The sequence below is a fragment of the Trichomycterus rosablanca genome, chromosome 21 (assembly GCF_030014385.1).
Source record: "Trichomycterus rosablanca isolate fTriRos1 chromosome 21, fTriRos1.hap1, whole genome shotgun sequence".
NCBI classification, from domain to species: Eukaryota; Metazoa; Chordata; class Actinopteri; order Siluriformes; family Trichomycteridae; genus Trichomycterus; species Trichomycterus rosablanca.
In genome coordinates, this window is record NC_086008.1 from 11089274 (window position 1) to 11101385 (window position 12112).

The window sequence follows — 12112 nt, forward strand, 5'->3', positions numbered from 1 at the left end:
CGACACATGTATACTTATACATGATTATATACATTATTATGACCACCTCCTTGTTTCTACACTCACTGTCCATTTTATCAGCTCCACTTACCATATAGAAGCACTTTGTAGTTTTACAATTACTGACTGTAGTCCATCTGTTTCTCTACATACTTTTTTAGCCTGCTTTCACCCTGTTCTTCAATGGTCAGGACCCCCACAGGACCACCGCAGAGCAGGTATTATTTAGGTGGTGGATCATTCTCAGCACTGCACTGGCACTGACATGGTGGTGGTGTGTTAGTGTGTGTTGTGCTGACATGAGTGGATCAGACACAGCAGCGCTGCTGGAGTTTTTAAATACCGTGTCCACTCACTGTCCACTCTATTAGACACTCCTACCTAGTTGGTCCACCTTGCAGATGTAAAGTCAGAGACGATCGCTCATCTATTGCTGCTGTTTGAGTCGGTCATCTTCTAGACCTTCATCAGTGGTCACAGGACGCTGCCCATGGGGCACTGCTGGCTGGATATTTTTGGTTGGTGGACTATTCTCAGTCCAGCAGTGACAGTCAGCATTGCTGTGTCTTATCCACTCATACCAGCACAACACACAGTAACACACCACCACCATGTCAGTGTCACTGCAGTGCTGAGAATGATCCACCACCCAAATAATACCTGCTCTGTAGTGAACAGGGTGAAAGCAGGTTTCAAAAGTATGTAGAGAAACAGATGAACTACAAAGTGCTTCTATATGGTAAGTGGAGCTGATAAAATGGACAATGAGTGTAGAAACAAGGAGGTGGTTTTAATGTTATGGTTGATCAGTGTATTTTTAGTCACTAAATAATATGAAATTATTTTGACATGAAAACAACCTATACAATCAGAACCAACTAGCCAAAATAGTGAAGTGTAAACAATATATTTTTAAGTTGGGAGAAAGACTTTATTGAGTTTTTTATGCTAAGACTATAGTAGTATACTTCTAGATGACTACATTTGCTAAGAACATTTAAGGTCAATTTTTCTAGTCTACGTTTGCCATGCGATGTGTTTTATGTGTGATTTTTTTTCCCCCCTTTTTGGCCAGTAGCTTCAGCAGATCACACACCAAGTTTTCACACCTCTCTTCAGTATCCACTATTCACAAACATCTGCCTCCTTACCACAATACCACAGCAGCACCAAGTGAGGCTCATATCATGATCTCACATGAACACCTCTTTTTTTTTTTAAGACAGCAGATAGAGGCTTTTGGTCTGCAGAGGTGAGAACACAAAGAACAGAGATGATCAGATATGGATCTGACTGACATCAGAGGCTGTGGAAAAATAGACCAGATTAAGCCAGACCACAGGGGTATTTTAGCTTAGTTTAAGGTAGACTTTTTATACATGGTGAGAAGGTGAGACTCAGTTATGGATGCTGCAGTTAATTATTAAATACACACACAAATATCGATCGGTCATTGTACGGCATTACACTGTGTTCCTTGATCCTATTACTTAATCATTATCATTTATTTATATATTTATTTACTCAGACTGAGTTTTCACTGTACATAACGTTCAATGTTTGAATTATTAGTAATAAATTGTGTTAAAGCATTGCCTTAAAATGATATAAAGGCAGGAAGAGTAAATAAAGAGCTGTGGTTATGAAATCTGACCGTCAATAATAATCATGCGTGGTGACAGGAATATTACGTCATTAACAGTAGGGATGTAACGATGCACCACAAGACAGTTAAAAATCGGTGCACATGTGCCACGATTCGAATCGGTTATTCATTTAAGATAAATCGAAATTCACTTTAAACAGCAGAGGGCACTGGTGCTATTCACCTCGCCTGGTTGACAGCACTTAACAAAATTGCCAGGTAGGGGATTTTCCAGCCACATTTATTTATGTGAGGATACATATTTGTATTATTCATTTATTTATATAATGTTGTTTTAAAATTTCATTTCAGTTTTTTTACACAATAAGCATTATTTGACATAGTTTGTACCTACCTCAAAAATAAAAGGGCATTCATTATTTAGATAAATAAAAGATCAGCACAAATACAGTATTTCATTTTTTTAAGAGAAATAATAAAAGCAAACTTTGTCATAATTTGTTTTCAATTTAATTTTGTTTTAAAAAATCGGGAAAAATCGTATCATGAACCCAGTATCGTGAATCGTATCGCATCGTGGGTAAAGTGTATCGTTACATCCCTAATTAACAGACATGCCTGGAACTAAGCTTCAGTACACACGATTCTGAAAACGCAATAATTAAAGCTTGTGTGATAGTGAAAGAATAACATGTTGCATCTGGCGCCACGCTGGCATGTCTGACTCTTCGAATTTTCTCTCTGCCCTTCATAGGAAACGGCTATGGTAACCACCGCAACTCGCCCGGCCTGCTGGTGAGCTCCGGCGGCATGAACAAGAACATGCAAGCTAAGTCACCGCCACCTATGAACCTGGGCATGAACAACCGCAAGCCTGACCTGCGCGTGCTCATCCCACCAGGAAGCAAGAACAACATGCCGTCCATCGTAAGCACCTCTAGATGTTTCATTGCGAGTCTTTATAATATCCTCTTAGGTACATTAGAAACAATACTAAAACCCCCACTAGTCCCCCCCATTCTACTGCCTAAGTTGTGTTAGCTAGTTCTGGCCCATAGTCGGCAGCTGACCTAACACTGACCCCTTGATCAGTAACACTAATTCTGAATGTATTACCCTCCCCTTCTTACTGCCATCAGTCTGAGGATGTTGACCTTCTATTGGTAAGTGGGACTGTCACTTAAATGAGTGACACAGACAAATAGACATAGAGGCCATTTATCATCCCCCAGCAGTCATCATATATTAGTAGAATGAGGTTTGACGTATGTATGGGTCATTTTTTAAAAATTACATATATTTAATATTAGATCACTAATACATATTGCTTGCACATTTGACTTTCAAATAAACACACAAATTTAAATAATAATAATAAAAAGGATTGTGCCTGTAAGTATATATATCGGTGGGTTCTGTGCGGAGTTTGCATGTTCTCCCCATGTCTGTGTGGATTTCCTCCAGGAGCTCCGGTTTCCTCCCACAGTCCAAAGACATGCAAGTGAGGTGAATTTAAGATACAAATTCGTCCATGACTGTGTTTGGCGAGGGCGGCACGGTGGCTCATGGGTAGCACTGTCATCTAACAGCAAGGAGGTCCTGGGTTTGATCCCCAGGTCCTTTCTGTGCGGAGTTTGCATGTTCTCCCAGTGTCTGCGTGGGTTTCCTCCGGGAGCTCCGGTTTCCTCCCACAGTCCAAAAACATGCAGTCTGGTTAATTGGAGACACTGAATTGCCATATAGGTGAATGGGTGTGTGTATGAGTGTCTGCCCTGCGATGGACTGATGCCCCGTCCAGGGTGTTACTGTGTGCCTTGCGCCCGTTGAAAAGCTGGGATAGGCTCCAGCACCCCCCTGCGACCCTAATCGGATAAGCGGTTAAGAAATTGAGTGAGCGAGTGTGTTTGACGTTAAACTTGAACTGATGAATCTTGTGTGACCAGTGATTATCTGCCCTGTCATGAATGTAACCAACGTGTGTAAAACATGACCTTAAAATCCTAATAACTATATAGGAATATTATATGTATTTTAGCTTTTATGGGCTGAAATGGTGTAAAGAAAGAAGCAAATACCTTTCATTTATATAGGAACAAATTTCAACTCTTGCCAGGCCCAAAAAATAACCTTACAAATTGTACCGACTATCATAAAACAGAACTCAGGAGGTCTATCAATCTAGCCCACCACTGCTGAGATCAGGGTTCGAATCTCAACGGGTTTCATTGGTCGACCGTGTACCTACACAGACATGATTGGCTATGTTTATGGGTAGGAGATGGCCTAAGCCCTGAGAGAGATTGGCACCCTGTCCGGGGTGGATCTGTTTACCCCAGAAACCAGACCCACTACAATCCTGGCCAAAAGATAAAGACAATAGAAGACAAAAAAAAAACCTCAAATAACTTTAACATATAGTAAAAGCAGCACTATGTTGAATGATAGCATACTAGAAGCATACTAGAAGACTTCCCGCATGCTCACGCTGCTTGGGTGTAATTGTAATTGTGATTGGTGTCATAGGTGTTACCGCCATTTATATAAACATCAAAGAGCGATCTGTGGTGTGACCACTTTAGTAAAAACTCAAACTTACTGTCTGTGATGTCACTAGCCAATATTCAAGTTTATTCTACCCTATAATGTTAATATGATAATAAATATCATATAACTTTTCACATGTTCTCTAAAAAGGGCTGAAAAGAAACAGATTTACAGTCAAATATGAAAATTTCTTACACTGATAAAAGAATGACCCATATATATGAAATAGTGCTAGAGTCCCTCTACTCACAGTCACTTTAATAATACTCATATAGGTCATCCATGTACATGGCCACATTTTTAGCCTACCTCATCTAAACCACAACAATAGAAGCAACCAGTATGGATCCAGAAGGACTCCTAGTGGTAGTTTGAAGTAAACACATCCTCAAGCCACCCATCAAATCCAGTCTGACCCCACCATTGCCGCCTCAACTCCATAAGAGCCGCTCTAAATCCACAGAACAAAGCACTCGAGTGCATATCTACCTCATCAGTCATAACTTAAGAAAAAAAAAGCACAGCCCCACCCCGTTGTTGCTGATCCTGTTGCCCTGGAAACCGTACAAGTTACTATAGCTACAGAGCACCCCGTGAGCAGCCGTAAATGATAGGTTTAGAGAGTACGGCGGTGCTGTGTGTCAAGCGATTCATTCCTTTCCAGCTAGTTCGCTCGCTCTCGCAGTCAGTGCAAAATAAACAGCTCGTGCAGCCGGCGTCGCCCGTCTCTAATCGTGTTCTTTATTGTTCTTTCCTTTCCGCCACAGAATCAGAGAATAAACAACTCCCAGTCCGCACAGTCACTGGCGACCCCTGTGGTTTCTGTGGCAACACCCACCCTACCAGGACAGGGCATGGGCGGCTACCCCTCAGCCATCTCCACCTCCTATGGTACCGGTATGTAGAACTCACCAAGCATCAATTTTTTTTTTTGTTTTTTTTTTTGCTCTGAACTAAAGGGGATCAGCATATCATCAATTAGATCAGCATTTTTAAAGAAGATACATTTATTACCTAAATCAGGATTTTTTTAAACTCCCCGACCACATGACCAACAGGAAAGCACTGCAATATGTGATTTCTGTGACACACACACTTATATATACACACACACACACACACATATATATATATATTACTAGTCCATTACAGTATATACAGTGTATTATATATATATACACACACACACACACACACACTTATATATACACACACATACACACATATATATATATATTACTAGTCCATTACAGTATATACAGTGTATTATATATATATACACACACACACACACTTATATATACACACACACACACACACATATATATATTACTAGTCCATTACAGTATATACAGTATATTATATATATATACACACACACACACACACACTTATATATACACACACACACACACACTTATATATACACACACACACACACATATATATATATTACTAGTCCATTACAGTATATACAGTATATTATATATATATATACACACTTATATATATATTACTAGTCCATTACAGTATATACAGTATATTATATATATATATACACACACACACACACTTATATATACACACACACACACACACATATATATATATTACTAGTCCATTACAGTATATACAGTATATTATATATATATATACACACACACACACACACTTATATATATATTACTAGTCCATTACAGTATATACAGTATATTATATATATATATACACACACACACACACTTATATATACACACACACACACACACATATATATATATTACTAGTCCATTACAGTATATACAGTATATTATATATATATACACACACACACACACACACACACACACATATATATATATATTACTAGTCCATTACAGTATATACAGTATATTATATACATATATACACACACACACACACACACACACACACACACACACACATATATATATATATTACTAGTCCATTACAGTATATACAGTATATTATATATATATACACACACACACACACACACACACATATATATATATATTACTAGTCCATTACAGTATATACAGTATATTATATACATATACACACACACACACACACACACACACACACACATATATATATATACAGTGTATCACGAAAGTGAGTACACCCCTCACATTTCTGCAAATATTTCATTATATCTTTTCATGGGACAACACTATAGACATGAAACTTGGATATAACTAAGAGTAGTCAGTGTACAACTTGTATAGCAGTGTAGATTTACTGTCTTCTGAAAATAACTCAACACACAGCCATTAATGTCTAAATAGCTGCCAACATAAGTGAGTACACCCCACAGTGAACATGTCCAAATTGTGCCTAAAGTGTCAATATTTTGTGTGACCACCATTATTATCACTGCCTTAACCCTCCTGGGCATGGAATTCACCAGAGCTGCACAGGTTGCTACTGGAATCCTCTTCCACTCCTCCGTGATGACATCACGGAGCTGGTGGATGTTAGACACCTTAAACTCCTCCACCTTCCACTTGAGGATGCGCCACAGGTGCTCAATTGGGTTTAGTCAATCACCTTTACCTTCAGCTTCCTCAGCAAGGCAGTTGTCATCTTGGAGGTTGTGTTTGGGGTCGTTATCCTGTTGGAAAACTGCCATGAGGCCCAGTTTTCGAAGGGAGGGGATCATGCTCTGTTTCAGAATGTCACAGTACATGTTGGAATTCATGTTTCCCTCAATGAACTGCAGCTCCCCAGTGCCAGCAACACTCATGCAGCCCAAGACCATGATGCTACCACCACCATGCTTGACTGTAGGCAAGATACAGTTGTCTTGGTACTTCTCACCAGGGCGCCGCCACACATGCTGGACACCATCTGAGCCAAACAAGTTTATCTTGGTCTCGTCAGACCACAGGGCATTCCAGTAATCCATGTTCTTGGACTGCTTGTCCTCAGCAAACTGTTTGCTGGCTTTCTTGTGCGTCAGCTTCCTTCTGGGATGACGACCATGCAGACCGAGTTGATGCAGTATGCGGTGTATGGTCTGAGCACTGACAGGCTGACCTCCCACGTCTTCAACCTCTGCAGCAATGCTGGCAGCACTCATGTGTCTATTTTTTAAAGCCAACCTCTGGATATGACGCCGAACACGTGGACTCAACTTCTTTGGTCGACCCTGGCGAAGCCTGTTCCGAGTGGAACCTGTCCTGGAAAACCGCTGTATGACCTTGGCCACCATGCTGTAGCTCAGTTTCAGGGTGTTAGCAATCTTCTTATAGCCCAGGCCATCTTTGTGGAGAGCAACAATTCTATTTCTCACATCCTCAGAGAGTTCTTTGCCATGAGGTGCCATGTTGAATATCCAGTGGCCAGTATGAGAGAATTGTACCCAAAACACCAAATTTAACAGCCCTGCTCCCCATTTACACCTGGGACCTTGACACATGACACCAGGGAGGGACGACGACACATTTGGGCACAATTTGGACATGTTCACTGTGGGGTGTACTCACTTATGTTGCCAGCTATTTAGACATTAATGGCTGTGTGTTGAGTTATTTTCAGAAGACAGTAAATCTACACTGCTATACAAGCTGTACACTGACTACTCTAAGTTATATCCAAGTTTCATGTCTATAGTGTTGTCCCATGAAAAGATATAATGAAATATTTGCAGAAATGTGAGGGGTGTACTCACTTTCGTGATACACTGTATATATATGTTTACATTTAATTAGCAAACTCTTTAAATAAACAGCAGCATATACATAAACAGAGGAGAGTGTAACAAAATAAAGCACTAATATGTTGCTAAAATGCTGATCACGTAGCCAATAATTACAACCAATCCTCTATACATGCATCACCTATGTGCTTCCAATACCAAATCCTTAAATCCTTGTCCCAATTCCTTGTGGGTAGAGCTTTGGGCTGTCAATTGAAAGGTTGAGAGTTTGAATCTCAGTTCTGCCATGCAGCCACTTTTGGGTCCTTGAGCAAGGCCCTTAACCCTCTTTGCTCCAGTACAATGAACCCTGCGCTCTGACGCATATAGATAGTGTATATGACATAAAAGCATTCTAATTTATCCTAACGTCTGCTCAATTTTCTCATCTTGCTTCCCTGTCGTTTTGTAGAATATTCCCTGAACAGCGGGGACCTGTCATCTATATCCGGTTTCAACAGTGCCAACACCCTGCATCTGGGCTCCATGAGTGGCTGGCAGCAGCAGCACCTTCAGAACATGCAGCACTCCACCCTCGGCCAGCTGGGGTGAGCTTACACACACATCCACAAACACTTAAAACATACAGTACAATAAGAACAAGCGCTCCGAACGAGGTGGCACCGTAGTCTAACATGCTGGCCCATCACCGCTGAGAGCTCCAGCTTTGCCATCGGCCGGCCTGGTGCCTAAACAGAAATGATTGGCTATGTCCTCAGTGCTGCTGCCATATGGCTGCTGCTGACTGGTCTTCAGATTAGAAGGCCTGTTATAGCTTCATTTTAAATTGCACCTCCATAGTATAAGAATCGAGTTTCATAATCACAGATTATAATAACAATGTATTTCATTATAAATGTAACATATTAGAGCATGGAATCCAAAACTCAATACATACTAAATACAGAATTCTGCAAAATTCATGTCAAAATTATACAATTATTAAAAAATATTACAGCTTCTTACTGCCATTTTCATGGTCTGAGAAATAAATGACACATTTTATGACTAGCAAACAATTTTACTGCTTTACCAGCAGATGTCACCAGACTAGCCCATACTGCTGAGATCAAGCAGTTGTAGCCTAGCAGCTAAGGTAGCAGCTAAGGTACTGGACTAGTAATCAGAAGATTGCCCGTTCAAGCCCCACCACTGCCAGGTTGCCACCTTTGGGTCTTTGAGCAGGGCCTTTAATTATCGATTGCTTAGATTGTATACTGTCACAGCTGTAAGGTTCAAATCCCCTGTGTTACTGAGGGCGGCACGGTAGCACTGTCGCCTCACAGCAAGAAGGTCCCAGGTACGATCCCCAGGTGGAGTGGTCCGGGTCCTTTCTGTGTAGAGTTTGCATGTTCTCCCCATGACTGCATGGGTTTTACTCCGGGAGCTCCAGTTTCCTCCCACAGTCTACTGTTTCTGTCATGAATGTAACGTGTATAAAACATGACGTTAAAATTCGACTAAACAAATGAAAATGAAATGAAATTGAAGTATAAATAGTATAAATAGTGACCCCTGGTGGCTACTCATTCAAATTGGCGACTCACTTCTACTTCATGCTGTAATATTTGTATTATTATTATTATTATTACAAGTTGTTTTCTAACTTATGTTTACCTGTTTTATCATTTTAAAGCATTCTATAGATCATTTTATAGCAATAATGAATGATTTGTGTGTGATTTACATGAGTGCACGAGGCGCTCGGCATGTTGGGTAACCTCCCCTCCGTTTCCTTTTTTTCCTTCCTACAGAAATTGCACTAGCTCTCACTTATGTCAGGGTTCAAATCTCTCCCTGCCCTCTACCCAAAGCCTGCACATCAAGTCCGAACCTGTTTCTCCTCCTAGAGACCGCTCCAGCAGCACCACGCCCGGAGGCTACGCCCCGCCCCCTTCCCACCAGCAGCCCCACCAGGCCGCGCAACAGGGCCTCCCGCCGCAGGGCCGCTCGCCGGCCGACAGTCTGAGCAGCGAGGGCAGCGAGCGCGACGATCAGCGGCTCGATTTCCACTCGCCCCTCGGCATGGGCCGGCCCGGCCTGGACGAGCGCGACAGCCCGTCTGTCAAGCGGGTCCGCCTTTCCGAGGGCTGGGCCACATGATAAGCTCCGTCCCCCAAAAAGGAAACACCTCGACAGCCCCCGGCCTCCACCCTGGCGCCAACTCGACATGAAGCTCAGCTCACGCAATCTTGATGTCTTTTTTTTTGTTTTTTGATGCTCTCAAGTTCTATCAGGATGGGTTTTGATTAAATATTCGGTTCCAGGTAGAAACGAGGGTCAGGGTGGGAATGAGGGGAGGGGGCTAGCATGAGGGTTCAGACAGGGTTTTAGTGGGCGGGGTTACTATGCATCTTGTGCTACGTGTGGATTTAACTTTACTATATATGCATATATATTTACACGTGTGTGTAGGTGTACATATATGCATAGGAAGAAAAACAACAATCGTCAGGTACTCTGAAATTATTACTATTATTATTATTATTTTTTTTAAGTACTTGCTCAGTGATATTCAGCCATGGGAGAAGCTCCGCTGACAAGTGACAGGCTAGCACTTGAGTCGCTCTACCAATCCTATGTGTACAGAATCAGTTCTCTTCGCCACTCTGGTCAGAGTGTTCCCTCGCTTATGTATGTTATGATTGACATGTTGCAGGTTCAACGTATTGTACATAGAGGGTGGGCGGGGATGGGTTGAGGTTGCCAGATATTGGAGATTGATCACAAACTGGTCAAAAATCGATCGCAGCTTTTTATGCAAGGTTTTTTTTGAAGGATTGTATAGGTGTACAGCGCCCTAGGTTTTGAGGTTTTATTAGATAAGAAGATGAGGAGTTTTTCTTGAAAGGGAAAGGGAAGTGTCGCTTAAGTAATGATGCAAAATGCAAATCAGTAGTGGAAGGACCATGCCTAAATTAAGAGCCATGAAGTGAAAAAAACTTGCTTTAAATGTTCAGTATTAAAAACAAGAAAAAGAAATGAAACAATTGTATGATACTCTTGCTTATATTTTCATATAAAACGAATACAACGCAAAGCTTTTTTGTGCCGTTTTGTAGTTTATATAAGCCAGAATGTGTTTTGAGAGCTTTGCCTATATGAAAAAATGAGTTGCTCGTGATCGAGTAACCTCTGGCTTTTTCACAACTAAGCCATGACATTGAAATCCTTGCTTTGCTCGAATTTTTTGTTTTGGTTTCATTTTGTAGAGTTTTTTAATGTGTATTTCTAATTCTATTGAATAATAATATTAAGATTCTTTTTAAAAATCTGTGAAATTAACATGCTTGTGTATAGCTTTCTAATATATAAATATATCTAATAATTATGGTCATAGCATTTTGTCAGTGTGGGGTTACATAAGTACAGTTGCACATGTTTGTCTTTCTTTTTCTTCTTCTTCTACTTCTTCTTTGTGTTTTTTTTTATTATTATTATTTTATTTCTATTTGCTCCATACAGAATCTTTCAGGGGCAAACCCAGCCAGAAGATCTGATTCAGCTTAAATTTAAGAAGATAAACACAGCAATGCTCATTCATTTTTAATATATTATATTTGAGATGCCTCTTAGTGTAGCCATGGTATGAAGTTACTCAGGTGAAGGATGCTCTGAAGTAAGCACACGTCCTAATCAATCTTTTCCAGCATCAAAGGGTGTGTTCGAAAACCTGGTGAGCTGCCTTGCTGTCTTACTGCCTACATAGGCAGCTGGCTAAGTAGAGAGGATTCTAATAAGTCATTGACTTTTAAGGCAGGTTATTCAAACGCGCTACTTAGACAGCGATTCCACAGAGTTTGCCTCGTGCCATTCAAGCCAAAACATGGGATGGGGTGGCACAACGCGCTAGCATGTCAACTAACATCTCCCTCTGTGTACCGAAAACGGTTACATTCGCTCACAAGCCCGAATTTGCAAATAAAAACACTTGTGCAAGTTTATACAAATTAAAGATCAATAATAATTTATTTCTCCGCACCGTCCACCATATTATTAATTTTTCTGTGAGAAAAGTTGTGCCGCACTGAATGCTGGGATTGCCTTCACCGCTAATGCCTAGTTCACGCTACACGATTTTTGCTCTCATTTTCGCTCGCCGACTGGTGGGCGCTAGATTTGCCGGCTCGGGAGCAACTCAGCGTTCGCTCGGCGTTCGAAACCCGGCTCTCAATCGCTATGTGTGAACTACTCAACAACTCGACCGAAGCGAGATATCTAGCATGTCAAATATCTGA

At 41.0% G+C, this 12112-nt stretch overlaps 1 protein-coding gene across 2 annotated transcripts in view; it reads left to right on the forward strand.

Annotated features, from left to right (window-relative positions):
* Positions 1 to 10157, forward strand: part of mef2cb (myocyte enhancer factor 2cb) — a 144302-nt gene extending 134145 nt beyond the window's left edge. For both annotated transcript variants that reach the window (XM_063018266.1, XM_063018267.1), the window contains 4 exons: positions 2361 to 2533; positions 4918 to 5047; positions 8287 to 8422; positions 9629 to 10157. In XM_063018266.1, the coding sequence (XP_062874336.1) occupies positions 2361 to 2533; positions 4918 to 5047; positions 8287 to 8422; positions 9629 to 9977 (788 nt within the window). In that variant the 3' untranslated portion in view covers positions 9978 to 10157. The remainder of the gene's footprint in view (positions 1 to 2360; positions 2534 to 4917; positions 5048 to 8286; positions 8423 to 9628) is intronic.
* The last annotated feature ends 1955 nt before the right edge of the window (positions 10158 to 12112 follow it).